At 41.8% G+C, this 27979-nt stretch overlaps 1 protein-coding gene across 1 annotated transcript; it reads left to right on the forward strand.

Annotated features, from left to right (window-relative positions):
• On the forward strand, window positions 1–27630 carry zmynd10 (zinc finger MYND-type containing 10). The gene is made up of 12 exons (XM_008105048.3): window positions 1–158; window positions 3058–3166; window positions 4799–4915; window positions 6236–6289; window positions 6653–6805; window positions 7416–7504; window positions 8256–8356; window positions 9914–10086; window positions 12181–12306; window positions 20686–20807; window positions 23339–23464; window positions 26396–27630. Exons 1-12 carry the CDS (start codon window positions 58–60, stop codon window positions 26505–26507), a joined length of 1383 nt encoding a protein of 460 aa, XP_008103255.1. The 5' UTR covers window positions 1–57; the 3' UTR covers window positions 26508–27630.
• The last annotated feature ends 349 nt before the right edge of the window (window positions 27631–27979 follow it).

Here is a 27979-nt window from a genome sequence, read left to right on the forward strand (position 1 = left end):
GCAGCCGGAGCCCGTCGCCATGGCGACCGCGTCCTTTCCTGCCTGGAAGGCACCGCCATGGAGGAGCCCTGTCCCGCTGCCCTCCTGCTGCCCGGCGAGGCCGAGGCCTTGGTGGAGTCGCTGAGGACTTTCCAGCTGCGGGAAATCGGGAGCCACGGGTATGAGGCGCCCTGGGGAAATCAGAGGGGAGGAGGGCACTTCTACACTGTGGAATAAATGCAGTATGGCACCGCTTCAACCGCCAGGCCTCAATGCTGCCAAATAATGCTGGTGAATCACCAGGCTACAGTTCCCAGGATTCTTAACCATTGAGCCCTGACAATTAACGTGATGTCAAACCCCGTTAATTCTGTCATGTCAGACTACACAGAGAAGCCATTGAAATCCACAAGCATGTGGACAACTTCAACAGAAAGGAGGAAACCATGAAAATGAACAAAATCTGGCTGCCAGTATTAAAAAACTCAAAAATCAGAACAGTAGAAGGGAAGCAACACTCTGAGGGCAGAGGAGCCCCAAGGACGGCTAATGACTCTGAACAAAGGATGCCCCCCAGGCAAGAGACAAAACCTTTCCAATGTAATTAGGGTGATTAACTGAAACATTAATGCTGGCTTCCCAGTGACAAAGGACTCTTGCCACACCCTGGACTCTCCACAGAGATATATATATATTCCTTTCCTTGCCTAGTTTATCCATACCTTACAACCTCTGAGGATGCCTGCCATAGATGTGGGTGAAACATCAGGAGAGAATACTTCTGGAACATGGCCACACAGCCCGAAAGACATACAACAACCCTGAAGTCCAAAACTCCCAGCGGGCCGAAGTTTGCCCATGCCTGGTGTAGATCCACTTCTTGACATGAGTTCAGAAGGGACAAGGGGCCCTTCCACACAGCCATATAACCCAAAATATCAAGGCAGATATTCCACAATATCTGCTTTGAACTGGGTTATCTGAGTCCACGCTGCCAGATAATCCAATTCAATGTGAATTTTTTACAGCTATGTGGCAGGAGCCTGGTATATAGTTGAGTCCTCAACTCCAGTACAATTTCTTAACTTGGTGCTGAAGCAGGATCTTTTAGTGTAGGAATATGTCCCGCTTTCCTCCTTTTTTGAAGACTATTTAACATGCTTTCAAATCAGTGCAATGGTTGGTTTTAATACATTGGTGTATTTAACTGTTTTTCATTATTCTTTAATTATAGTATAACTGGTCATTTCAAAGCTATCCTGGACCTGAACTGGGAGAATATATATATATATATAATTATATGCTCAGCGTGCATTTCTTAATTTTAACTATATAAATCACCTTTATATAGGGTGATTTATATAGTTTATATTTATAAGGGGCCCCTAGTGGCACAGTGTGTTAAAGCACTGAGCTGCTTAACTTGCGGACCAAAAGGTGCCAGGTTCAAATCCCGGGAGCGGAATGAGCACCCGCAGTTAGCCCCAGCTTCTGCCAACCTAGCAGTTCGAAAACATGCCAATGTAAGTCGATCAATAGGTACTGCTCTGGCGGGAAGATAATGGCGCTCCATGCAGTCATGCCGGCCACATGACCTGGAGGTGTCTGTGGACAACGCCGCCTCTTCGGCTTAGAAATGGAGATGAGCACCAACCCCCAGAGTCGGTCACGACTGGACTTAACGTCAGGGGAAAACCTTTACCTTTACCTTACTAAATCACCTTTCTGTATAGTGAGAGGATAAAGGCATTTGGTGGAGACTATTTTTAAATGCTATTCAACTTAGTTGTATTGTGGAAAATGTGATGAGCTGGCCCTGTTGCAAGTCCAGAATAAATCTTGATGAAAATCAGGGGGCAATGTTGCAAAACCAGTAAAACATGGGTTTTCAGGTAGAGTTGCTTGTTCCCCTTTTCTGAAGTGTAGTAGTGGAAGACTAAACAGAATTTAATTTCCTTCAGATTAGAGAACTCTGAAGATTTGTGATATCTTTACAATGTGATGGAGTTCCTTTAAAAGCAGCTACTCAGGACTTCATCAGATTACGCTGGGAAGTGTTCAGAAGTGTTCAGAAGAAGAGAGTTCAGTCTAACTCCATTTTGTAATAAAATGGAGTTTTTCTCTACCTTTTAATCACACTGTTTAGTGCACTCAGTTGTCTTGTGTATTTTTCAATGAAGACATTGCAGACACTGCAGACATTTGGCCTCGCCCACCATCCCTCTTGGTGCTTTTTTGTACTTCAACTCTCACAATTCCCAACAGCAGGGGGAGGGAGAGAAAGGGGATGGGAAGGAAACCCATTTGGAACAGCAACAGCACTGGCCCTCCCAACACAGAACACAGGCTTTTTTTTTTTTTTTTGCAAAGTATAAGCGTTATGAGGTAGCTTACAACCAAACCTTCCTGCTTGGAGTGCAAAAGGGAATTGCCCCCAAAAAGTTTATTTTGATTCCTCCCCCAATTTCTCCTCCCACAAATTGGGTGATCCTAACCTGAGACCAATGAGTGCTACTTCATTAGAAATTTGGCAAAACATCCAGAGTTTTGAGAAAAATCCATTTCCTCGCCTCTTCCTGATATTTTGGGGGAAAAAATGCTGCCTTCAAAGTTTAAAAGACTCAAAAATTGCACTTTAACCAAAACGAATTTAGTGAACCCAGTAGAATACCAGATTTTAAGTGTAGAACTCAGTTGAATTTAAATTATGTGATGAAGTGATCAGTCCCCTAGATTCCTTTCAGCTTCAGACGAACTCCCAGACTTGTGTTTCCTAATTAGGAACAACACCATAATGATATCTCTCTCTGGCTCTCCCATTAACAGAAGAGTTTCTCATTTCAAAAGCAGACACAAAGAAAATATCCTAGGTAATTCTACTTCAAAGAATATCATGCCTGCCTCATGGTGGAACAAATTGTTTAACAAAGAAACAATGTATAGCCATGTTTTAAAATGGCAGAAGGTGTAGTTCAGAGTATTTGGATTCATCTTTAGTTTTGTCTATCTTTGGTCACTCAGAAGAGATAATGTCAAGATTAGGGCCTGAGTGTTGACTATTCTCACCCTGTTTCTCAGGTGGTTACGGCAGCATGAATATGTTGAGAAGCTGAACATGCAGGCAATACTAAGTGCTTCTGCTGGCCATGAGCAGTTCCTCACTGAACTTCTTGTGAATAATGCCAAGGTATGGTACACTGCAGCTTTCATTCAAGAACCAATGTTGTGTAATGGTTTGAGCATTGAACAATGACTCTGGACAGAAGGGTTCAAATTCCCTGCTCAGCTATGGGAACCCCCAGGTGACCTTTGGCAAGTCATATAGCAAATGCAACCCTCCTCTGAACAAATCTGAACAAAACTTTAAATATGTTTGGTGGATTGCAACTGAATTTTTAAAATACTGTTTGTGTTTAATTCTGTTTTGTATATTTGTATATTTTAAATTGGATACCAGTGTTTTTGGGTCAAGCTGCTTTGAGTCCCCTTTGGAGAGATAAAGTGGGGTATAAATAAACATAACAATAAACATAATAATAATAATAATAATCATCATCATCATCATCATCATCATCATCATTATCTTTCTCCCCCACCCAATAAAAAACCATAATAATTTTGCCTTATTGTTACCATATGTTGGAAATGACTTAAAGTTACCCAAGAACAATAGCATGGTACATTCAGCTATGGTGATCCAAGAAATCATTGGTCAGTGATAAAATGTTCTTATGAACTGAAGTCAACTAAGCTTTGATATTTCTCTAAGGTTGTTTCTATTAGCTTTCTCCCAGCTGGTGTCCTCCAAATATTTCGGACTACAACTTCCATCACCCTGACACTATCATCCATGATCAGGGCTAAAGGAGGTTGTGATGTGATGAAGTACACATTGACTTTCAATCCCACTGTACAAATATTGATTCCAGTTTCACTCCACTGATAAGTATTCATTGATAAGGCAGAATTAATCTATTTCATCAACATTTTAAAGAACTCTTATTGTGACTTACAACAGTGTGCATTACATAACAACTGATCTGTATTAAAGTATTTTGATATCCACTCACAGCCTGAAATCATACATGAAAATTAATTAAATGGATATGAAACTGGGATGTTCATTCCATACAGAGTGATATATGCCTTCTTCTCTAAATACTGTATATACTCGAGTGTAAGCCTAGTTTTTCAGCCCTTTTTTAGGACTGAAAAAAACCCTCCTTGGCTTATACTCGGGTGAGGGTCCTGGTGGGCTTATATTCAGGTCGGCTTATACTCATGTATATATGATATATTTATTATTTATTAATAATAATAATAATAATAATAATAATAATAATACATTTATTATGTTACTCTATTTATTATTACATTTATTATTTTACTGCATTTATTATTATTATTACATTTATTATTTCACTCTATTATTATTAAAAGAATACATAAGCACATTTACATTGAAGAAGATGATTTAATCAGAGTTGAACAGTCATATCTTAAATTACAGTTTGATGTAAAGATTCAAAAACATTTAAACTACTGATGCCTCAATTAATGTAATTTTATTGGTATCTCGGCTTATACTGGAATCAATGTTTTCCCATTTTTTGGTGATAGAATTAGGTGCCTCGGCTTATATTTGGGTCGGGTTATACTCAAGTATATATGGTAACAGTAAAATGAGAAAAAAACTTTCTGTTTTATCTTTGTGATAATCCTAAGAGAGAATCCTATCTTGCATTTTCCCCATCATATAACTATCATTCATACCTTCATATATGTAATATTAAAGAGGAACACTTCCCTCCCCTATTAGATTCCAACTCTTATTCAGGAATTAATCACTGTGGAAATCTGGAAGCAGAAGATCTTCCCTATACTATGCAGACTGGAGGACTTCAAACCAAAAAGCACGCTTCCCATATATCTGGTGGTAAGTGTTGAATGAATTTTGTTTTTGTATTTACAGCATACAGCAGTCTGTAAGATGTCATAAAATGATGATTTTTGCGTCAGCAAGCTAGTTTGGCCTATTTTCTAGCACAGTGATCAGTATTAAGAGAATTTAAGTAAAATTAACATAGAAAGTGTTTTTGGTTTATGTGAGAGCTAATTGTGCTGTTAAATTTTCTAAATAATGTGAGCAAATTGGGTGCAATGAAGGGAGATTATCTGTGTATAGTAAATTAGTTTACGCTTTGAATTTCCATGTGTAACAAACTGATTTGTTTCAAAATATGTCATAGTCAATTAACTACAATTTGTCACTTTTGACAGCATACATTATGATTTTAAAAGCAACATATGCAAATAGACCGAACACGACTATGTTGCTATCTTAGGACATATGCCGCAGCAATCAAAGCCACAAGGAGAGTTTACCTTGCGGCCAACATTGCGTCTGGAAAGAACCGTCTGGTGGCCTGTTCCAAGTTATCAGTGGGTTGTTAACTCCCACCACTCAAGATGGGATCCCTGATAACTCGTCAGCCCACTGTGAAGCATTTGCTCGGTTCTTTGTGGACAAAGTTGCTCTGATCCGCTCCGACTTTGACACCATATTAACGGCAGTCTCTGAGGATGTAATGAGAGCACCTGCTTGTCCAGTTTTGATGGATTCATTTCAATTGGTTGAGCTCGAGGATGTGGACAAGATTCTTGGAGAGGCGAGACCGACCACATGCATCTTGGACCACTGCCCATCCTGGCTGGTGAGAGAAGCCAGAGGGGGTTTGGCCGAGTGGGTGAAGGTGGTGGTGAATGCCTCCCTCCAGGATAGCAAATTTCCAGCAAGCCTAAAAATGGCTGTGATCAAGCTGCTGTTGAAGAAGCCATCACTGGATCCCACTCAATTAGGAAACTTTTGGTCTATTTCCAATCTTCCCTATTTGGGCAAGGTCTTGGAACATGTGGTTGCCTGCAGCTCCAGGGATTCTTGGTTGACACTGATTTTCTGGATCCGGCACAGTCTGGCTTTAGGCCAGGGCATGGTACCGAGACAGCCTTGGTTGCCTTAGTTGATGATCTTCGCCGGGAGCTGGACAGAAGGAGTGTGTCCCTGCTGGTTCTGCTGGACCTCACAGAGGCCTTCGATACCGCTGACCACAGTATCCTTCTGCAGACTTTCTCTTTTCAAAATTACATAATGTAGGGAGCATCATAACTATGTCAAAACTCACTGAAATGCTGTTATTTACATCTATAGTCTGACTTCATTTACATAATTTGTTTTGTTGTATTCTGTCTGTTTCAGCTGCGTCATGAAGCCTCCCTCATTAATCTCTTGGAGACAGTGTTTTTTCACAAGGTAGGCTGTAGGAGGTCATAAATAAAATCCCTAATGATAATTTAGATCACTTTAGATAAAAGATGCTAGTTTTTTTTTAATGAACTTGGAACATTTAGAAAGTGTCGAGTAGTATACTAGTTTCAAAAAACTGCAGGCAGTGAACATGCAGGTTTTTTGTCTTGGTCAGGCAAGAAGTGATCATGGATAAGAAGGCAACACATCAGACATTTTGAGAATTAGAATGACCACCTGGACAAATTTTCCATCTGAAACAGATACCTAATAAATGTAGTGACAAAAACAACGTATAGGATTTGTCATTTGCTTTCATTCTGCAACACTTATTTCCATGTCTCCTACAGTATTTCTGTCATTCTACAGGAAATATGTGAGTCAGCAGAGGATACTATTCTGGACTTGATAGATTATAGTCATAGGAAGCTGACCTTACTAGCTGCTCAGAGCACCAGTGCGAACATACCAGTGGACCAGAAGCTTGTGGCTGAAGATCTTGCCAATCCTTCATCAATGCAGGTGAGGTAACAGTATAGCTCCCATTAACAAAATTAATGTTTTGGACACCCAGGATGGAAAATTCAGATGATGACTCCACACTGTAATTACTGTTAATATTATTTCTATTTTATTTGTTCTTATAAAATACCATATAAAAGAAATTGTCCAGGTATCATTTGATAAGATTTCTTATCAAAATCAGAATCTCACGTGCAGATTTTAAGAATCAACACAAAAGTGTAAGGGTCCACTACAACTAAATCCAGGAACTGAAAAACAAAGGATAGGAGCAAAAACTAGTGTCAATACTACAAGGACTAAAATATACAAGATAATTTCATAAATATTAAATGTGACAGGTTAAATAAATCACCTAAGGTTATAATAACAAGACTTAAACGCCTGAAAGGATTTTTAAAAAACATTTGAAAGCTTTAGCTTGATGACAAGAGAATAGTGTTGTGGATGAGATTAGCCTTTCCTTAACTTTTTGTCCTGGGTTTGAAGAAACCAACTTGAGAATTTTCTGATTTCCCTATTAGCTGTTGGAAACAGCAGAAGAATGTTTAAACCATAGCTCCATATTGGAAAAAAGCAATGGCTGTGTCACATTTTTTTCTATTTTCAGGAGTTAAAGAAACAGGCTGAAGCAATGGAGTTTGAGATATCACTGAAAACTTTGTCAGTATTCCGGTTCATTACTGGCCTGGTAGACAGGTACATTATCTTTTCATAGAGGAACCAAGAGAGAACATGGAAGAAGAGTTTAGATCCCATCCCCTTCAGTTTCCTAGTTCAGAGGTTCTAAATTGGTCCAGAAATGAATAGCGATCCATAAAATACATTCAGATTCATGGAAGAAATGTAAAATAGTCAATGACATCTGTGTTTGTTCTTGCATTTTATTTTATTATATTTCTGATTTTTGTTCTTATAAAGAAAGAGGAGATATCTTGACCAGGGCCAAGTAATTAAACCTGTTAAAAATGCTCTGCCCTAGTGTTCATGCTGGTATAGTCTACTATTTTTTGTTCTTCTAAAAATCTTGTTCAACCTGGTCCACAGCCCATGGTTTTCTCAATATACCACTTGTATTTACAATTATGGTAGCACTCAATACAATACTAGTATATTAATAAAATGTGAATTATTTATAGACTTGTAAGCAAGGTTTATAAAGTAGTCTGGTGAGAAAGACTCTCATTAGTCTCCAGGGTCTTTGGCAAAGCTGGGCAGCATCATTTCTAGCTTAGTATATCCCTACATAATGATGTCTAATACTGATTGTATTCATTCTCCAGAATCTGTGAAAAATGCTTCCTAGCATATCTAAAACTGAGATCCTGAGGGTTTTTTGGTCATTTTTTGCATTAATTGCAGTAATGTGCACTTTGAAGGTGGGAAATCTACTTTATTGTGAAAATCTGGGATCTCCAAGGTGCCCATTTTCTGTCTTATGCTTTGTCAGTTTACCAGTGAGTGCTGTGACAAGGATGTTGAATACCCACAACTTTCCATGTCTTTTGGTACAATTGGTAGAGCATTGTCCATGGAGCTATCATGAAGAAGGTGAGTATCATGCAATAAAAACAGTTCAGTCAACATCTTGATGATGTTATGGCCTTTTAAAATCAACTATGAATTTGATTTGATTTTTATCAGCTAATGTTTGAATGATTCATGATTTAGAATAATAGAATCTGGAAGATACTACAGGGCCATGTAGTTCAATCCTCTGTCTGCCATGCAGTAACCCAGCTAAAGCACTCCTATAAAATTCCCATCTAAACTCTGTGAGAACTCAGAGAGAAGTGAAAGTGGTGGGACTGAGAGAAAGTCTTCCTTTCTTGTGAATTTGAGCAGACTAATATTTTCAGGCCGTTCAAATCCAAGTCACATAAGACTTCACACTTTGAGTTGTGCCCAAAAACAAATCAGTATGCAGTGAAGGCATCACAATGACTTTCTGTTCTATTGTCAGTTGGCCATGACTACAGGTCTGTTTCTTCCAAGTATATGTATGTGAATGAGAAAGATGGACATACCAGAAAGAGAAACTCAGAGGGCCCATCCAGACAGCCCCTTTAATGCCAGGATAAATGCCTGTCTGGAGGCACCTTAAGCGTATCTTTACCAAATACCCTTTTTTAAACTTCCTTTTGTTTCCAGCTAGCATGAATTGTCTTTGTTCTCCTGGGTGTCATTCAAGTACACACATAAAGATAAGCAGAACGATGTGATGCAAACCTTACAGTTTACTTAAGCTGTGGTTGCTATTCACAATACTGTCTTTTCAAGTAGTTGGTTGTCATTTGAAAATTAAAAAATTAAATGAAGACACACTGGGGCATTATCATGAGAGAGAAAACTGTAGGCAGACGAGCATAAATTAATTGAAACGTACTTATTTAATGTATGCTTAAGTTTAACAAGGAAATATCAGGTATGAATATACCTTTCCCATGGAGTTTCATGTATGGGGTGAAACTCTCCACCCATTACTTATGTGTCTCCTGATAAAGCTGCATCCTTATTTTGGGACATGTTCCAACCTGAAGAAGGAGCCTAAAGCTCACAGTCCCTTGATGGTATTTCAGTTCTCCAGAACTGCCATTGGAGACTGAAATACGCATTTATTCCTCTTGTATAAACAGTGATTTACAGTTGATTTCAAATGAATTGTAAAAAAATATTTGGAATGAAAGAAAATGTTGAGAAATGTTGATTCAACTGTAAAATGTCAGTTCTGCAAAGGGAATCCCAGGAGGGAGCCTTACTGTCCCCTCACAATTACAGAACTCAACAGACTTCAGAAAGGACCAGAAAACAGGAGTGGATGTAATCAAGTGTCCAAGCCAAACAATATTGATATTGTATGCAGATTAATCACAGGTGCATTATCAAAAATATTTTCCTTGGAGTAAAGGTTTCACGTACTCAATTTATATTTATTGCACAATAAGATAGCATCTCTTACATAAAATGACAATCAATGGATTTTGGGAATGGTTTTGAATTGTTGGGGGATTAGGGTATTTTCAAGCCATGGTTGTTTGAATGTGGGGACGTAGAGCGGTATATAAAATAAATAAATAAATACTTTATAGCTGCCCATTTCCCCCCTAGGGAAGCTGAAAAAGTTTGAGAATGGGTCATGGTATGAGGTACCCCATAAAGACCATGTGAAGATGACTAAATTGGATGGACAAGTGTGGATTGCTCTATATAACCTGCTCCTTAGTTCAGAATGCCAGCGCAAATACAATTTCAACAATTTCAGCAAAGGTCAACTGCTGAAGGTACAATATTGTAAAGTTTAAGACTGCATTTATGTTTGCTGTAGATTCCTTTTCTAGCTTTGAATAATAAGGGAGGTGTAAGATGCTATAGAAAAGCAATAATTCTGCTTTTCATTCAAACAGCCCATATTAATTATATACATCTATTAACTGTCACTTAAAGCAAATAAGTTACATAAAATTGACTAAAAATAAAATAAGAAAGCAATCCTAGCCCCATAACAAGTACTAACTGGAGCTGATCTTGCCTAGCTTTCAAGATCAGACATGATATTTAGGCCTTATATTTATTGGTTGCTGCTGCTCAGTCGTTTAGTCGTCTCCGACTCTTCGTGACTTCATGGACCAGTCCATTTATTGGTACTCAGTTACAAATCAGGGTTTCTAGCTGTAAACTGATATCAGCTTTGAGCCAACTGAATCCTTACTAAGCCCCTTCATTGATTGAGATGGCCGAATTGGGCTCATGAACTTTGTCTTCAGAAGCCTACATAGTTTGATTTTGAAAAATAACGAACACTGGAACAAAGTGGACAGAAATAACTACCCACCCTCTTATTCTGGCCAGAACAAACTAGCAAGGGCTTTGGAAGCAGCAACTCAACAACAGCCAGTTAGGACATCTGTGTCTCAGTCACAGTCAAAAGAAGGATGCATGTATGCATAGAAAAGTAGTATGTGTAAGCTTTGTATGGAACAGTCTCTTCGGCATTCAAAATAAAGTAAATTTATATTTTTTGTATAATTGTTTTGTTGACTATTGGAGTTTGGCCTAGACCAGGCCTGCAAAACCTGTGGTCTTCCAGGTCTTTAGACTTCAGCTCCCGGAATTTCTGATCATTGGACAAGCTGGTTGGACTCCCAAACACCTGGAGGGCCACAAGTTGTGCACTACTGGCCCAGACAATTTGTTTTATTGTTGTTTATTTGTTCAGTCGCTTCCGACTCTTTGTGACCTCCGGATGAGCTCAATTGCCACTCCTAGCATGTCTCACCATGGACATTCTTGGCTATAACCATTGCAAGTTGTGGGCCAACAACATCTGAAAGGTTACATGAAGTTCACTCTTAGATTATGTGAATAATAACAGCTTCCTGAATGTTTACTCCCAGGAGGCATGGTTATGGGGTTTTTAATTGCAAGTACACAATTTTAATTATTTGCCAGTATACCACTACTTCTGTTTCTTCTCAGTTTCCACGTTACCTAAAACAAAGCAAGAGTTACCCAGCTTGTTGTTGTTGTTTATTCGTTCAGTCAATTCCGACTCTTCGTGACCTCATGGACCAGCCCACACCAGAGCTCCCTGTTAGCCATGGCCTCCCCCAGTTCCTTCAAGGCCAAGCCAGTCACTTCAAGGATACCATTCATCCATCTTGCCCTTGGTTGGTCCCTCTTCCTTTTTCCTTCAATTTTCCCCAGCATTATTCTCTTTTCCAAGCTTTCCTGTCTTCTCATGTGGCCAAAGTACTTCATCTTTGCCTCTAATATCCTTCCCTCCAGTGAGCAGCCGGGCATTATTTCCTGGAGTATGGACTGGTTGGATCTTCTTGCGGTTCAAAAGACTCTCAGAATTTTCCTCCAACACCACAGTTCAAAAGCATCTATCTTCCTTCATTCAGCCTTCATTATGGTCCAGCTCTCACATCCATAGGTTACTATGGGGAATACCATTGCTTTAACTATGCGGACCTTCATTGCCAGTGTGAGGTCTCTGCTCTTCACTATTTTATCGAAGTTGGCCACTGCTCTCCTCCCAAGAAGTAAACATCTTTTGATTTCCTGGCTGCAGTCTGCATCTACAGTGATCTTTGCATCTAGAAATATAAAGTTTGTCACTGCCTCCACATTTTCTCCCTCTATTTGCCAGTTATCAATCAGTCTGGTTGCCATAATCTTGGTTTTCTTGATGTTTAACTGCAACCCAGCTATTGCACTTTCTTCTTTCATCTTGGTGATAAGGCTCCTCAGCTCCTCCTCACTTTCAGCCATCAGAGTGGTACATCAGAGTGACTACAATTTGTAGTCAGATGTAAAAGTAAAAACAGAGTTGCATCCTTAATGTTTCATCTCTTTATAATTTCTGAATGTAGCTCCGTGCCTATCTGACTGATGTCCTCCTTGACCAATTCCCCAACCTTCTGGAGTTGCAGAGGTTCCTGAGCCATCTTGCTGTGACAGATCCTGCTCCACCCAAGAAAGACCTCATTTTAGAGCAGGTATGTCCATCACCACATTAAAATTCTCTATTCCTGTTTGGTTTCATTTTAAAAAAATTGCATAGAGTCATAAGATTTAATTTAAAGGTGAAGAAAAGAGTATATTCCATTTTGTTCAGATAGAATGGTGGTTTAGTGGTTTGAGTGTTGGACTAGGATTCTGGAAGACCAGAATTTAAATTCCCACTCAGCTGTGGAAACTCAGCTAGTGACCTTGATCACGTCATACTCTGTCACCCTCAGAGGAAGGTAATAAACCACATCTGAAAAAAATCTTGCCAAGCAAATCATAGTTTTTCCTTAGAGTCGCCACAAGCCATTAAAGGGTCAAAGGCACACAACAAGAATAAAGAGCATGATAATCAGGAAGTTAGAACAACACTTATCTTAAATTTAAGCAGAATGGCTCTAGCACAAAGTTGTGTTCTTACATAATATGCATGTATATTATGTCTTTTGCCACTATGGAACTCGAATCAAGGTAGCATACCAGAGATTCCTAAGTGTTGTTACCTCCAGTCATTGTCAAAAGTTCAACCAGTTTGGCTTGGCAAGGGTATTATGTGCATCTAGATTGCTGAATCTCGCACATTACTGTTTGGATTTCTAATGCTGATGTGCTCAAGTATTGTCATGCTCCTGTTAGTTTACATTGGTACCATTAGCTGAGAGTCAGCAATCGGGGATGCTGGAGGAAAACTGGAACTATACTGTACACACCCTGGTAAGGCAAACTTCCCAGAAGCTCATGAACTCACCCACTGTCTCTATGCCAAGCAATTATGAAAAGGCCTTTTTCCATCTTTCTCTGCCTACAGAGCAGTCCTTCACACTCAGTCGCTGTACTGCAGTTTTTATTTGGTAGGGGCATTTTAAAAGAGCAGAACTTCCTTTGGAGCCTAAACTTGATGTCAGCAGCCCTTTGCCAGATTTCTCCCCTCATATTTGAAAACCCACACTTTGGTGTCTTTTTTCAGAAATCTGATAAAACACAGAAAGTTCTATTTTAAGTAAAAGAAAATTGTCATGTGGCAGATGTTGGATACACATCCAATCCTTATGCCAAGTCAAAATTTCTGACCATCCATCTTAAATGTACATTATATGAGACCTGTTTCTGAATTCTTGACGTGTTACTCATATGTTGTATTTTGTTTTTTGAATACTGCAATATATTTAAACATATAATCACATGTAGACTGCATTACAATATCTGTGGAGCACCACTTGTATACAGATGGTGCCCTTTTGACTGTACAAGGACTAGCTCATCAGTCAGAAATTCATCACAGCTATTAATGGTGATCAGATGGCATATTTGTGAGCAACAAAATGACATAATCTGAGGAATATAAATGGTAATAATCAATTAATCACATAGTAAGTGTGATGACCCATGGGCCTTGTAGTCCTGCTCAGGACATTGTAATTCCTGATGAAGATGAAAACTTGGGTTTTTTACCTTCCCAGTCTGAACTGGATTCTTCTCAGTCAGATCTTTCCCAGGCAGATCTGGGAACCTTGCACCTGCAAGAAAGTTGTCTCCCAGAAGTATGTCAAACAAGCCCAGAGCCTACTTCTCCCGTGTTCTTGCGGCGGGAGTTTTGTAAACAACAGAGAAGTTTGGAATCAGCTTCGCGCAGGAGTGCGAGGATTGCAGCTAAGAATGTGGCCAATTAAGACTGCTTCTCGTGAGAATCTTTGGGGAGTCTCACATCTGGTCTCAGAGTTTAGCTTTCGGTTCTGATTCCCAGAGAACTGCTTCGGCGGGAAAGTTAGACTCTATTTAGGTGTTTTACCCGCGTAGTAACTTCGCGGAGTCAATTCGTCAGCCTACGGAGCGGGTCGTGTCTGGACAGCGCGCTCCGATTCAAGCCTCGCTCTCGCTCAAGCCTTGCCTTGCTATCCAGCCTTCGCCTTGCTTCCCAGCCTTTGTTTACCTACGGACTTTGCCTTGTTTCCCAGAACCAATCCTTGCCTTGTACCACGGATTTTACCAAGTTATCCCACGGACCTTGTTCTTGTTCCTAGTTACCTTGTTCCACGTTCAAGCCTTGTTTCAAGTATCAAGTTATTTCCTAGCCTCGCTCAAGTTTCATGGACTAAAGGACCTTGTCATCTCCCCTCACTTTGCTTGGCAAAGTGAGTGTTTCGGTTATTGGATTACAACTTTGGACCTTAATATTTCTTATTGGACATTGCTTTTTTGGACTAATTCTGACCTTTCCTGAAAGGTCTAATTCTGGACTATTTTCTACACTTGTTTTTATTAACTTTATATATTCCTTCAATAAAGATATTAGATAGATTCTGGCCTCTGTGTATGGTTATTGGTGCCTTGCAGCCTGGGTCCTGACAGTTTGACTCCGCCACCTTAAGCACCAATTAACCTCGGCCAGTATGTCTACCGGAGCCGGACCTGGACCGGGCGGCCAGCCGATTACCTACACCATCGACAAGGATGAGGTGGACCGAATCCGTGATAAGCTCAATGCACAGGATGGGGAAATAAAGGGTTTGAAGGAACGCGGAATCCGTCTTCCGGCCATGGCGTTGCCAACCAAGTTTACTGGAGAAGCTTCTAAGGTTCATGTTTTCCGTCGCCAATGTCAAGCTTATCTAGAGGCCCGTGCTGCCGAGTTTCCCCAAGAAGACATCAAAGTGGCGTGGGTCTACAGTCTTCTAGACGGGCCAGCGGCCAACTGGGCGACGGCACTGTTCGACCAAGCCTCTCCACACCTAAGATCAGCGCAACGCTTCTTGGACCACCTTAAGGAGACTTGGGGAATCGAGGACAATTTGGAGGCAGCCGGTCACAAACTCCGCCGCCTCTTCCAAGGAGACAGACCCATGTCTCAGTACATAGCCGAGTTCCGAGTGCTGGCCCACAACACCGGCTGGAATGATGTAGCCCTTAGAGGACAATTCCGGGAGGGTCTCAACATCGAAATGCTGGAGGAAATCTCCAAGGTGGATCCTCCCCAGACCCTCGAGGCACTCATTGATCAATGTTTACGGGCTGAAGTCATGATTGCCAACAGGAAACAGTGGGTTCGAGGCCAGGGCGGTAGAGCCGGGGCAAAACCCCCCGCTCCCGCCAGCGTTCAGCCACGTCCGGTCTGGAGACCCCCACCGCCAACCCCATACCCCAGAGGGAGCGAGGAGGTGCCGATGCAGTTGGGCAATGTGCGTCCCAGACTAGATGCCGCCGAGAAGGCCCGTCGTCAACGCTTAAACCTCTGCTGGTACTGCGGGAACGGGGGCCACTTCGCCAGAGAGTGCCCAGCCAAAGGGAAGCCTGCCGCCCGTCTTGCGGCGGCGTCCTCCACGGAGACGAAGACGTCTGAGCCGACTGGCACACAGCCGGCGGGGGAAGCCAACGACCGGGTGTAGAGAGGCTCGCCAACCCGGTCAAAAAATCCATCCAAGAGCCGCCAACCGGGGTCCTGTTCCTTCTCGTGGTCACATTATGGTCAGCAAAAAGGGGACCCGTCATGATCCACGCCATGATAGACTCTGGAGCTACCAACAATTTCATCGATAGAGAGTATGCCGACTCTCTGGGATTACAATATCATGATTTCAAGAATGCCCGTGTGGTGCAAGCCATAGACGGCCGCCCCCTCAAGACGGGCCCCGTAAGTCAGTGGTCGGAACCCACCAGGATGTGGATAAGGGAACATATGGAAGAGATTTCCTTCTTTGTTACCGAGGTTCCCCATTTCCCTGTGATTTTGGGAATTCCATGGCTGACTCTCCACGACCCTAACATCTCCTGGTCCAACAGAGAACTGCAGTTTGCTTCACCGTACTGCCAAAACCATTGCCTCGTAGCCAAGGTATGCCACGCCACAGACACCGAGCCCATCATCACCTTGCCAAAGAAGTACTCCGAGTATTGGGATGTATTCAATGAGAAAGAAGCCGAAAAATTACCCCCACATAGACCTTATGACTGTGCCATTGACTTGGTGGAGGGGGCCCCGATCCCGCGAGGGCATCTCTACTCCCTGACTGAACCAGAGCAAGAAGCTCTCAGGGAATTCCTAGAGACAAACCTTCGCAAGGGATTCATCAGACCCTCTCAATCCCCAGCCGCCTCCCCAGTGATGTTTGTGAAGAAGAAGTCAGGGGAACTACGCTTGGTGGTGGACTACAGAGCATTGAACAATATCACCAAGCGGAACAGCTATCCCCTGCCCTTAATCTCGGATCTACTGGATCGGCTTCGAGGAGCCAAGGTTTACACCAAGCTGGATCTTCGGGGGGCTTACAACTTAGTTCGCATCAGGGAAGGGGACGAGTGGAAGACCGCCTTCCAGACCAAATTCGGATTATTCGAGTCCCGAGTTATGAATTTCGGTTTATGCGGAGCCCCCGCAACGTTCCAGCATTTTGTCAACGACATTTTTCAGGACTATCTAGACAGGTTCTTGATAATCTACCTGGACGATTTTTTGGTGTTTTCTAGATCACAATCAGAACATGAGAACCACGTCAAAATGGTGTTACAACGATTGCGGGATCATGGACTTTATGCCAAGCTGGAAAAATGCGCCTTTGATCTACAAGAGGTAGATTTCCTTGGTTACCGCATCTCGCCTCTAGGGCTTTCCATGGATCCAGCCAAGGTTTCAGCAGTATTGGAATGGCGGGCGCCAACTAACAAGAAAGAGGTGCAGCGTTTCTTGGGGTTCGCGAACTATTACCGCAAGTTCATTCCAGATTTTGCCCGCTGGTCCGACCCCATCACTAGCTGCATCCGTGGAAAGCAGCCTTTCCGCTGGACTGATCAAGCAGAGAAAGGGTTCCAGCAACTAAAGAAACTATTCACCTCCCAGCCAATTCTACAGCACCCAAATCCTGGAACCCCTTTTGTGGTGCAGGCGGACGCCTCTGATGTGGCAATTGGGGCTGTACTCTTACAACCGGTGGGAGATCACCTCCATCCCTGTGCCTTTTATTCTCGTCAACTAACCACACCAGAGAGGAATTACACCATTTGGGAAAAAGAACTACTGGCCATAAAGGCAGCCTTTGAAACTTGGAGACATTGGCTAGAAGGGGCCAAATTTCCCATTGAAGTCCACACTGATCATCGTAATCTAGAACATCTAAGAACTGCCCGCAAACTAAATCAGAGGCAGCAACGTTGGGCTTTATTCTTTGAACGCTTCAACTTCCAGATCCATTATGTGACCCCAGCCCAAACCAAGCAAGCAGACGCCCTGTCACGTAAACCGGAATACGCTGCAGGACGCAAGGAGACCTTTGAATCCCAACTGCTACAACCCGAGAACTTTGCCACGCTCACGGTGGGGAACACCAAATCCATTCCCATTGGTTCAACTTCCCCTACTCCAGGACCCATCTGTGCTCAAGAAATCAGGGCTAGTCAGCAAGCAGATGCCTGGGCGCAGGACCAACTTCGCCAAGGTCTGCACTTTCCCTTTTCGCTTAAAGATGGGCTGCTCTGCTATAGAAATCATGTTTATATCCCACCCGGACCGGGCAGGGAAAAAGCGCTTCGTCTGTGTCATGACTGCAAACCAGCAGGACACTTCGGACTATTTAAAACTATGCATTTGATCCTAAGGGATTTTTGGTGGCCCAAGATCCGCAAGGATGTGGAAAAATATGTCAACACCTGCCCAGTATGCCAGCGCTCCAAGATACGAAGGGAGAAGCCCTCAGGGCTTTTACACCCCCTTCCTACCCCATCTCGCCCATGGGAAATAATTTCCGCGGATTTCATCACTGACCTACCACCTTCCTGTGGATTCACCACGATCTTGGTGGTGGTGGACCTTTTCACCAAGTTAGCCCATTTCATTCCCTGTGAAGGCCTCCCCACGGCCAAAGAAACTGCGGATCTATTTCTTCAACATGTTTTCAGACTACATGGATTGCCCAAGAGTTTAGTCACAGACCGTGGATCTCAATTCACCTCTCGTTTTTGGAAGGCACTACAAAAACTATTGGGCATAGACTCTCGCTTATCTTCAGCTCATCATCCCCAAACAGATGGGCAAACGGAGTGCACCAATGCCACTTTGGAGCAGTATCTTCGCTGTTATGTAAACTACCAACAGGACAATTGGGCTTCTCTGTTACCACTGTCTGAGTTTGCCTACAACAATGGAGTTCAAGCTTCTACAAAAGAAACGCCGTTCTTTGCAAACTACGGCTTCCATCCACGTTTCTTCCCCCCTGTCATTGAAACTTCAGAAGTTCCCGCAGCAGAGGATTGGCTGCAGGAACTCACAGCGGTGCAACAACTTTTGCTCCAGCAACTGGATCAAGCCAAGGAGGACTATAAACGCCACGCTGACAAACATCGCCAGCCGGGCCCCGAAATCAAGGTAGGAGATCGGGTTTTTCTGTCCACTCGCTTCCTGCCCTCCCACCGCCCTTGCCGGAAGTTAGATGCCCGTTTCATTGGCCCCTATCCAGTGGTGGCGCAACTTAACCCCGTGACTTTCAAACTCCAACTTCCGCGTTCAATGCGCATTCACCCAGTGTTTCACCGTTCCCTGCTCCTTCCGGCGGATGGTGTGCGACCTGATACAGACCAACCGGCCCCCCCTCCTGTTTTGATGAATGGGGAGGAGGAGTTCGAGGTTGAGGACATTTTGGATTCTCGCTTTCACCGCCGCCGCCTACAATATCTCATTGACTGGGTGGGTTTTGGCCCTGAGGAACGCTCTTGGGAAGACGCCTCCACAGTCCATGCTCCTGATCTAACCCGTCGCTTTCATCAGACCTATCCCACCAAACCGCGACCTCGCGCCTCGGGGAGAGGGCCCCAGTTTGGGAGGGGCCTTGAGGAGGGGGATAGTGTGATGACCCATGGGCCTTGTAGTCCTGCTCAGGACATTGTAATTCCTGATGAAGATGAAAACTTGGGTTTTTTACCTTCCCAGTCTGAACTGGATTCTTCTCAGTCAGATCTTTCCCAGGCAGATCTGGGAACCTTGCACCTGCAAGAAAGTTGTCTCCCAGAAGTATGTCAAACAAGCCCAGAGCCTACTTCTCCCGTGTTCTTGCGGCGGGAGTTTTGTAAACAACAGAGAAGTTTGGAATCAGCTTCGCGCAGGAGTGCGAGGATTGCAGCTAAGAATGTGGCCAATTAAGACTGCTTCTCGTGAGAATCTTTGGGGAGTCTCACATCTGGTCTCAGAGTTTAGCTTTCGGTTCTGATTCCCAGAGAACTGCTTCGGCGGGAAAGTTAGACTCTATTTAGGTGTTTTACCCGCGTAGTAACTTCGCGGAGTCAATTCGTCAGCCTACGGAGCGGGTCGTGTCTGGACAGCGCGCTCCGATTCAAGCCTCGCTCTCGCTCAAGCCTTGCCTTGCTATCCAGCCTTCGCCTTGCTTCCCAGCCTTTGTTTACCTACGGACTTTGCCTTGTTTCCCAGAACCAATCCTTGCCTTGTACCACGGATTTTACCAAGTTATCCCACGGACCTTGTTCTTGTTCCTAGTTACCTTGTTCCACGTTCAAGCCTTGTTTCAAGTATCAAGTTATTTCCTAGCCTCGCTCAAGTTTCATGGACTAAAGGACCTTGTCATCTCCCCTCACTTTGCTTGGCAAAGTGAGTGTTTCGGTTATTGGATTACAACTTTGGACCTTAATATTTCTTATTGGACATTGCTTTTTTGGACTAATTCTGACCTTTCCTGAAAGGTCTAATTCTGGACTATTTTCTACACTTGTTTTTATTAACTTTATATATTCCTTCAATAAAGATATTAGATAGATTCTGGCCTCTGTGTATGGTTATTGGTGCCTTGCAGCCTGGGTCCTGACAGTAAGTTTGTTTATCACTTCCTAATAAATTTTGTTTATCTTGTTAGTTACAAGGAATTTTGGTAGGGAATTCCATTTTGCATCTTGTAGCATGCATGCAAAAGGCTGTATCATGGGTGTCACCTAAGAGTAATGGGTCACCTGGTATCTTCCATTAGAACACAAGAATGTGTCCCTTCCTAGATATTGTTGAATTTGAAACTCCCGTCTAGCATAATTATTGATGGTGATAGCTGCAGTCCCAGCGACATCTTGGAGAAAGTGAATTTCCCATTCTGGTTCAGAAGAAAGAAACTATAACGTCTTAAAGACTTATATCAAAATTTCTTGTCCTTGGTTCATGTCCAGCGTTACATAAAGCTGCTCAGTGTTCCTTCAGACAGAAAGATATCTTCGCCTTTTCTTTTTATCTCTTAAACACACACAACATCCTGCTTTTTTTCTTTAATGTGAATTGATGTTTATCACATCCACATGTGCTTGTGCTTTTATGGCTTCCAGGAATTATTACTGTATTTGATCCCTGTTTTCTGATGGATGTACCTTTTGTTCTTTTCCTGTCATGACAGGTTCCTGTCATCTGGGACCAAGTTATTAGAGAGAATTCTGGAAAGTGGCAAGCAATTGCCAAGCACCAGGTAAACAATATGTTCAGTCCTTCAGATGAGGAGCTGAAGAGTCAAGCTCACAGGTAAAGAGTTCCCTGTGCTCATCTTTTTATTATATCTTTTTGCTTCTTACTTGAGTGTATTACTTCATCCTATCTCAGTACATTTCAGAACACATTAACTTCCAAATTCTTGTGTGACGCTGTTGTCATACTTCAATTCATTTTGGTTTTTGGCAATGCATTCTGTGCAATGATATGGTCTCTTGGCTTTAACATCTTATGAAATTTCATTCCATTTGAGAATTTCTATTTTTGTTTCAGCTAAACTTGTTTCAACTGTTTCTCTTTTCTTATGTTTTTCTGTAATATTTACAAGCAATATAACTTGGTTTTTTTCCCCAAAAAAGAATCCCTCAGCATTAGAACGCTTATGTTTTATTTTAAGAAACCTCCAACACTCCTACCTGCCAAAACCAGTGCAAGAGCACTTGAAATTTTCTTGTACTTGAGCACTCCAATTTCTATTTAGGAAGCTTTGTAGGAAAGAAGGAGTGAAGGCTCACAAGGAAGAGAGAGAAGAGAAAAATGGGAAAAGTTAACAGGAAGGATGGATATCACTCCGCCACCCAAAAACTCCCTACGTTCTGGAAGCGTCCAAGAAACATTTGGAAGTGCAGGCAAAAACTACCAAAAATATGAAAAATAGGCACAAATTTGCTCTCAAACCCATGCACAAAAAGCTTATCTGGGTGAAACTTTTCATTGTAGCCTAGTAGAAGCAGAAAACAAATGAAAAATTATCTTTTCAGTTCAACTAAGTTAAGCACCACCACTGAAAATGGACTCCCTGTGGTCAGACTTAAAAGTCTCGTTATACATGGAAAATCAAATTTCATATAACAAATGTTTTGCAAAAAGCAAATTTCAGAGAATTCTATTTGAAATACATCAGAATTTGTATACTGCTTGTAGACCTTGAACTTGGACCTTTTGAAATACTGAGCAGGAATTTGACCAAATGGCAAAAAACAGCCAAATTCGCAAGATCCTCCTGAACTTTAGTGGATCTTAGTAAATTATCTTGCAAATGGACTGACTACAAGTTATAGACTTTACCTGCAGGTTCTCCCATTTATCTAGCATTATTTCTGATTACTACTTTCTAGGACCAAATTATAGTTCCTTCTTATTGTCTTTGGTGTAACATTTAGTAGTGCTTTAGCACAGCAGGTTAACCACCAGCTGCAATAAATCTTGCAATCAAAAGGTTGGCAGTTCAAAGCCTGGGTCGGAGGTGAGTGGCTGACCTTCAGCCCAGTTCACTGCCCACCTAGCAGATCGAAAACAGCTGTGAGTAGATAAATAGGTACCGCTTAGCAGAGATGTATTTTAATGGCACCATAAGGAAAATACCAGAAAAATATCCCCCCCCCCATGACTGGAATCGAGCACAACTTCCAGGACACCAAAAATGGAACATGCCTATATACCTCTATCTGTACTGTCTCTGTCCTGTCCGTATATAATGGCATTTAATATTTGCCGAATCTGTGTTCTGTGATCCACCCTGAGTCCCCTTCGGGGTGAGAAGGGTGGAATATAAATACTGTAAATAAATAAATAAATGAGGTCCAGAGCAAGTAACTTTAAAATAAGAAAGGTGTCCAAAAAAGATGATCCATCAAAAATGCTGCATTTGCTCCTCTCTTTTAGATCATCTTCAAATTACCTGTTATTCTAAATATCAGTTCAGTTTTCTGGACATACTGAGTCAACATGGTATAGTGGTTTGAGTGTTAGACTAGGACACTGAGAGACCAGGGTTCAATTCTCCTCTTAGTCATAGAAACATACTGGGTGACCTTAGGCAAGTCACACACTCTCAATCTCAGAGGAAGACAAGAGTGAATCCACTCTGACCAAATTTTGCCAAGAAAACCCTGTGATAGGTTCACCTTAGGATCTCCATAAGTCAGAAATGTCTTGAAGGCACAGAACAGCAAGAACTCTGGGCGTAAGAAACACTTCAGAAATATGTTTTCTGATTATATAAAGCACCTGTATATGCAGTATACAGTGTTTTCTCACTACTTCGTGGTTCGCTTTTCGCGGATTCGCTGTTTTGTGGTTTTTAAATAAACACTAAAATAATATTATAAATCATAAAAATTATGGTTTACAGTGGTGGTGGTTTCAGTCGGGTGCGGGCGGCAGGGCGGAGAAGGAGCCCAAATGGTAGCAGGAGGTGAAGGAAGCGGCACCACGTTCCCCTGCCTCTTTCTTCCCTTCCTTCCTCCCTCCCTCTTTCTACTTCCTTCCTAAGGAGAAGCCTAGCGTCCCTACTTCGCGGATTTTCACTTTCCAGGTGGTCCTGGAAAGTAACCCCCGCAATAAGTGAGGGAACATTGTATAGCAGTATAAGCTATATGATCCGTTAACATGTAAATGTAGTAAAGTAATCTTAAGGAAGACGCCATCTTACCTAAATGCCAAACAATGTGGTATCAATACAGTATAGATGTCCTATCCTGGAACAGACAAGGAAGGGTTGAAAAACATGACATTGTTTACTCTTCTGAATCTGTTGGAGACTACTTTCTGTCTTCAATCAGGTGGGCAAAGACATACAACCTGGATGTAATGGAAGCCCTGATCCCAGACAAACCCAAGTGTGGGATGTGTGGCTTTGAGGCCACAAAGCGCTGCTCCCGATGCCGGAACGAATGGTACTGCAAGCGGTAAGCACATCTAGCATAAGAGATGATGAGTTAGTAGCATTTTCAAAAACACCAAAAAATGTCATTAACTAGAAGCCTGCATTATATAAATACTACTGGGCATTTCATTAGTTTTCATTGAATGCAGAAACTTGCTTCCCTGGCTTTTTCTGTTCTGAACTTTATTTTATCCAAGCCATTCACCAAAAGCAGGAGGTCCAAAACATTGTTATTTCAGTGATTTTATTTAGTCTCAGCAATTCCTTTACAAGGGACATTGATCTCATTTGCTCACAATTACTTTCTAGAAGCTGGTGAAAATGACCTATTGGGTATGTAATTTCTAAACTTACTGGTTTCATTTTTTGCTTTCTGAAAATTGTAAATGTTTTTACTGCTGCTGTTATAACCTTTCTAGCTTTACTTCAGAGAAGACCCATGGGATGATTCATGGCATATGTAATAAAGGAATGGGAAATTGAACTAAAATGATCATTTTGATCATTATTTGGAGAAACATTCAACTAGTACAGCAGCTTGTCCTAGAAAAGCAGTATTTAAAAAGCACCAAAGCAGCATTTGACCAAGTCCTTTGAAACCAGTTTTTAAAGGGCAAATTACTTTGACCTCCTGTTTCTCTCTTATATGTATTGTTAAGATTAACAGCGTACCACAGAAACTGACCTTCTGCCTCAGTATTTTAGACCAAAAAATCAGTTAATTCTGCCACTTTGGGGCAATATAAGCACATGTTACAAAAGAAACGCTTCTCTCCATAATCTCAGCAGAAAAGTGAGAAAACAGATTTGCTCATTTTGGATAACTTTGGAGTAAAATTGCACATATGAAAAAGTCTGTAAACCTTTTCTCTTATTTTAACAGAAAAGTATTTATATAGAGGGGAAATCTCATTTTTTTTCCTCCATTGTGACACAAGGTGTATCTTCCCTACATAATTAATGCAGTTTGACCCCACTTTAACTACCATAGCTTGATGATTTGGAGTCACGGGAGTTCCAAAATTAAAAGAGAAACAGTTTCACTTACACTGGCACTGTCTTTGGAGTAAGAAGGAGAAATAAAATATATCAGGATACCTCCTCCAGATTGTGGGCATCAGTGTCTGGAAGGTCACACACTTCCTACCCCTGCTGTAAATTGTGGGGGAATCTGATTAGTCTTGTTACCAGCAACTTAAGAATAGCCAGAGTAGAAGTGGGAATGGGATCCTCCATTTTTTTCTGACTCCATCTTTCGTTGGCTCTTCGCACTGTCAGCGATCAAGAATGATTGGATTTATAGTCCAGTAACATTTGAAAGGCCAAGCATTCCCCATCCCTAGCCTAGAACGACCTCTCTCCAGCAGACATTAGATTCTCCTGCAGTGGAGATTATCCTGAGATGTGTTACTGCTCTACAGAAGGTCATCTCATTATGTGTATACTGTCAACCTCATGAAAGGATACCCCATCATATTCTAGGTCTGTTTTCTTCTGAGGAACAAGGAAACAGCACCACTTTTATCTAAATATAATATATAAATATAATATATATAATATAAATATAATATAAATATATAATATAATATAAATATATATAATATAAATCCATAATAAAAGCAAAAACCCGTATGTGTGTATGTGGCACGGATGTCTGCTCACATAGACAGCCTCCAGCCTCCACAAACAGGCTATAGTTCCCAGGGTTAAGAATCTAGCAAGTCACTCTTTTCCACTGACATTAAGGTTACAGCGAGCGCCATGAACATGCAGCCCAGCCCCTGCCAATGTCCTTCCCAAACACTACAACCCACCACCCAAGGAATGCTTTCATTTGGGGACCATTTCATCCTAGATTTTGCTTTTTCTTCCACCACAGGCAGGCACCCCAGGGTTCTCCATTGCTGTGGAATTTGCATGGCCCCGCCCACTGCCCTTTCCTTTCCAATCTCTCTGCATAACAAACAGAGCAGAACTGAGCTGCAACAAAACTTACTGGAGGAGTTTAGGGATTGACTCCACATGCTGGAAGTTGTAGTTCACCCTGCATCAAGTCAGAGCACTGTCACTCCTACTGGGGAATATAGAGGAGTTGTAGTCCACCTACACCCAGAATGCTATGAACCCAAATAATGATTGCTCTCGGCCAAACTTGCCATGCAGACCCGATATGCCCACATTTGACTACTGGTAGGTTTGGAGGGGAACTGGACTAGAAATTGAGGAGTAGTAGGTACTGGGATTTATAGTTCACCTGCAATGAATGAGCATCACACTCGGCACACTTGGCACACAACATATTGGACAAGTTTAGGAAAAAGGGAGTTATAGTTCACCTACAACCAGATAAACACTGACCCCCACCGACAATGCACTAGGACCACACTTCACACAGAGAAGCCTCGTGACCTACTGAACATACTGCAGGTATTTGTGGGAAGGGGCCTTGATTTTGGGAGTTGTAGTTCACCTCCATCCAAAGACTACTGAACCCAGCCAATGACGAATCTAGACCAAACTTGGCACACAGACTGAATATTGCCTGCTGTGGATACTGATAGATATTTCGGGGCATTTGCCCCAGGAATCTGGAAATTGCAGTAGTTCACCCCCATCCAGACAGTACTGCACCATACCTGGCCCAAAATGGCCAACTTATAATACTGGCAGGGTTTCAGGAGGATTCAGCCACGATTCTGGGAATTGTAGTTCACCCATTCCAAACAGAAAACATAACATTAAAAGACAAATAATACCATGCTCAAATGACCCGGGCATCGCCGGGTCCCCAAGCTAGTATACAATATTATTAAGATTTGGCCCATGTGCTGTTCATTCATTACAGCTCCAAACTAAATTATTCTGAGTAAAGGTGAAGTATTTCAATGTGTGTTCCATTCTGAATCTGGTGGTAATTATTGTTATTGATTTGCCTTTATATTTCCCTTTGCAGAGCATGTCAGGTACAGCACTGGCAAAAGCACAAGAATGCTTGTAATTTAATGGCAGACGCCCTGAAGAAAATACAGGAAGATGTACAAATGCAAGCAACTCCCAACAAGTAGTTCCAGTGGCCAGAAGAGTTTTGTCCTGTTCTTCCTTTGAAAAATAGAGAAAATAAATAATTTCAGTTAGAAAAGACCATCCAGCAAGCAACTACTTCAGAGAAAACTATCAGTACCACCTTCCCTAGGAATTGCACAAAGAGATTGTTTTGCATTATACAAAAACTAACTGCTGTGTCTGAAATATTATTTTATAATAGGAGGAATGCTTTTTCTTCTTGGGAAATATGCATTACAGCAAGTATACTGTCTGCTTTGAGAACAAAGAGAGTCTTTGAAAGTCTTTATAAAAACTGTCATCACTAAACTCAGAAGGCACAGATCTTTTTAATGGGTCATTTGTTCACATATGCAGTTAGATACTGTCAGGATCAGACTATACTAAAATGTTTTAGTGAAGAAGAATTATAAGGATTCTATTTCAAATCCACCCTCCTCAGTACTATGGGATGTGCAGCCACATTGACATTTAGAGCGTTTCTGTATTTTAAAAAGTTCCTGTAAGCACTGACAAATTGAAGTGTAGTTTTGAAATTACAGAATATGTCCTGAGGATTGTTACATATGTGGCATCCAGCATATATAGCTGTGAAGCCCTTTTCACAGAGGAAAGCAGGGGGTGTTTAACAGTTCTCTTGGCCAAAATTCTTATCCAGTCATGCAGTGTTTCCTTATTCCGCTTCAAAGATGTGTTGCAAGGACTACAGTTAAACACTCTTGTGCAGACCACACAGTTTGGCCTTAAATGTAAGTAAGTTAGTTCAGTAGAATATATGCTGAGTTCACTTCTTCTTAAAGTTTTAGTATTTGAAAATCATTTGTTACATCACAATAGTGTTCATATGTCTTACACTATTAGGACGAGAAGGGTAGGGAGGCATGGCAAGAAAAGTTTCATATTTTCCTATCTAGTTTTTTAATTGCTTAGTGTAGCTTCGGAATCACTGACTGCTAAGCCGAGGGAGGAGAAGGGGAAAGGGATGTGGTCAATTAAAGAATTTCAGCTTGCTGAGCTGTATAGTTTCAGTGTTAATAGTGTAATGCATGACATTTTCATTGCTGCTACAAATTGACTGCTATTTATTTTTTGTTTTGGTATTGAAAATTAAATTAATAATTAATATTGTGTGTGTGTGTGTGTTTTAATGTATGGTATTCTATGTAAGTGACACCCCAAGCAAGAAGTCCTGCAGTAGTAAAAGGATTTCTGATGGAAAATCCCAAGGAAATGTTTAACATGAATCTTAGACGCTTCCAAGATCTGAGCAGACAAAACATTCTTCAATTTCTTCATTGCACTTACCAAAGAAGTTTATGTTATGGTTGAGCCTTATGGCTCCGATACTGGGAGACGTGGTCGTAAGACTCCTCGGGAGTCAGACTCTCTTGAGGAGCGAGAAAGGAAACGGCTGCGGGACTTATTTGCAGAACCAACTGACGAAGACTCCTTTGAGGGTTTTACCGAGGGAATG

The sequence above is a fragment of the Anolis carolinensis genome, chromosome 2, assembly GCF_035594765.1.
Source record: "Anolis carolinensis isolate JA03-04 chromosome 2, rAnoCar3.1.pri, whole genome shotgun sequence".
In the NCBI taxonomy this organism is placed as follows: domain Eukaryota; kingdom Metazoa; phylum Chordata; class Lepidosauria; order Squamata; family Dactyloidae; genus Anolis; species Anolis carolinensis.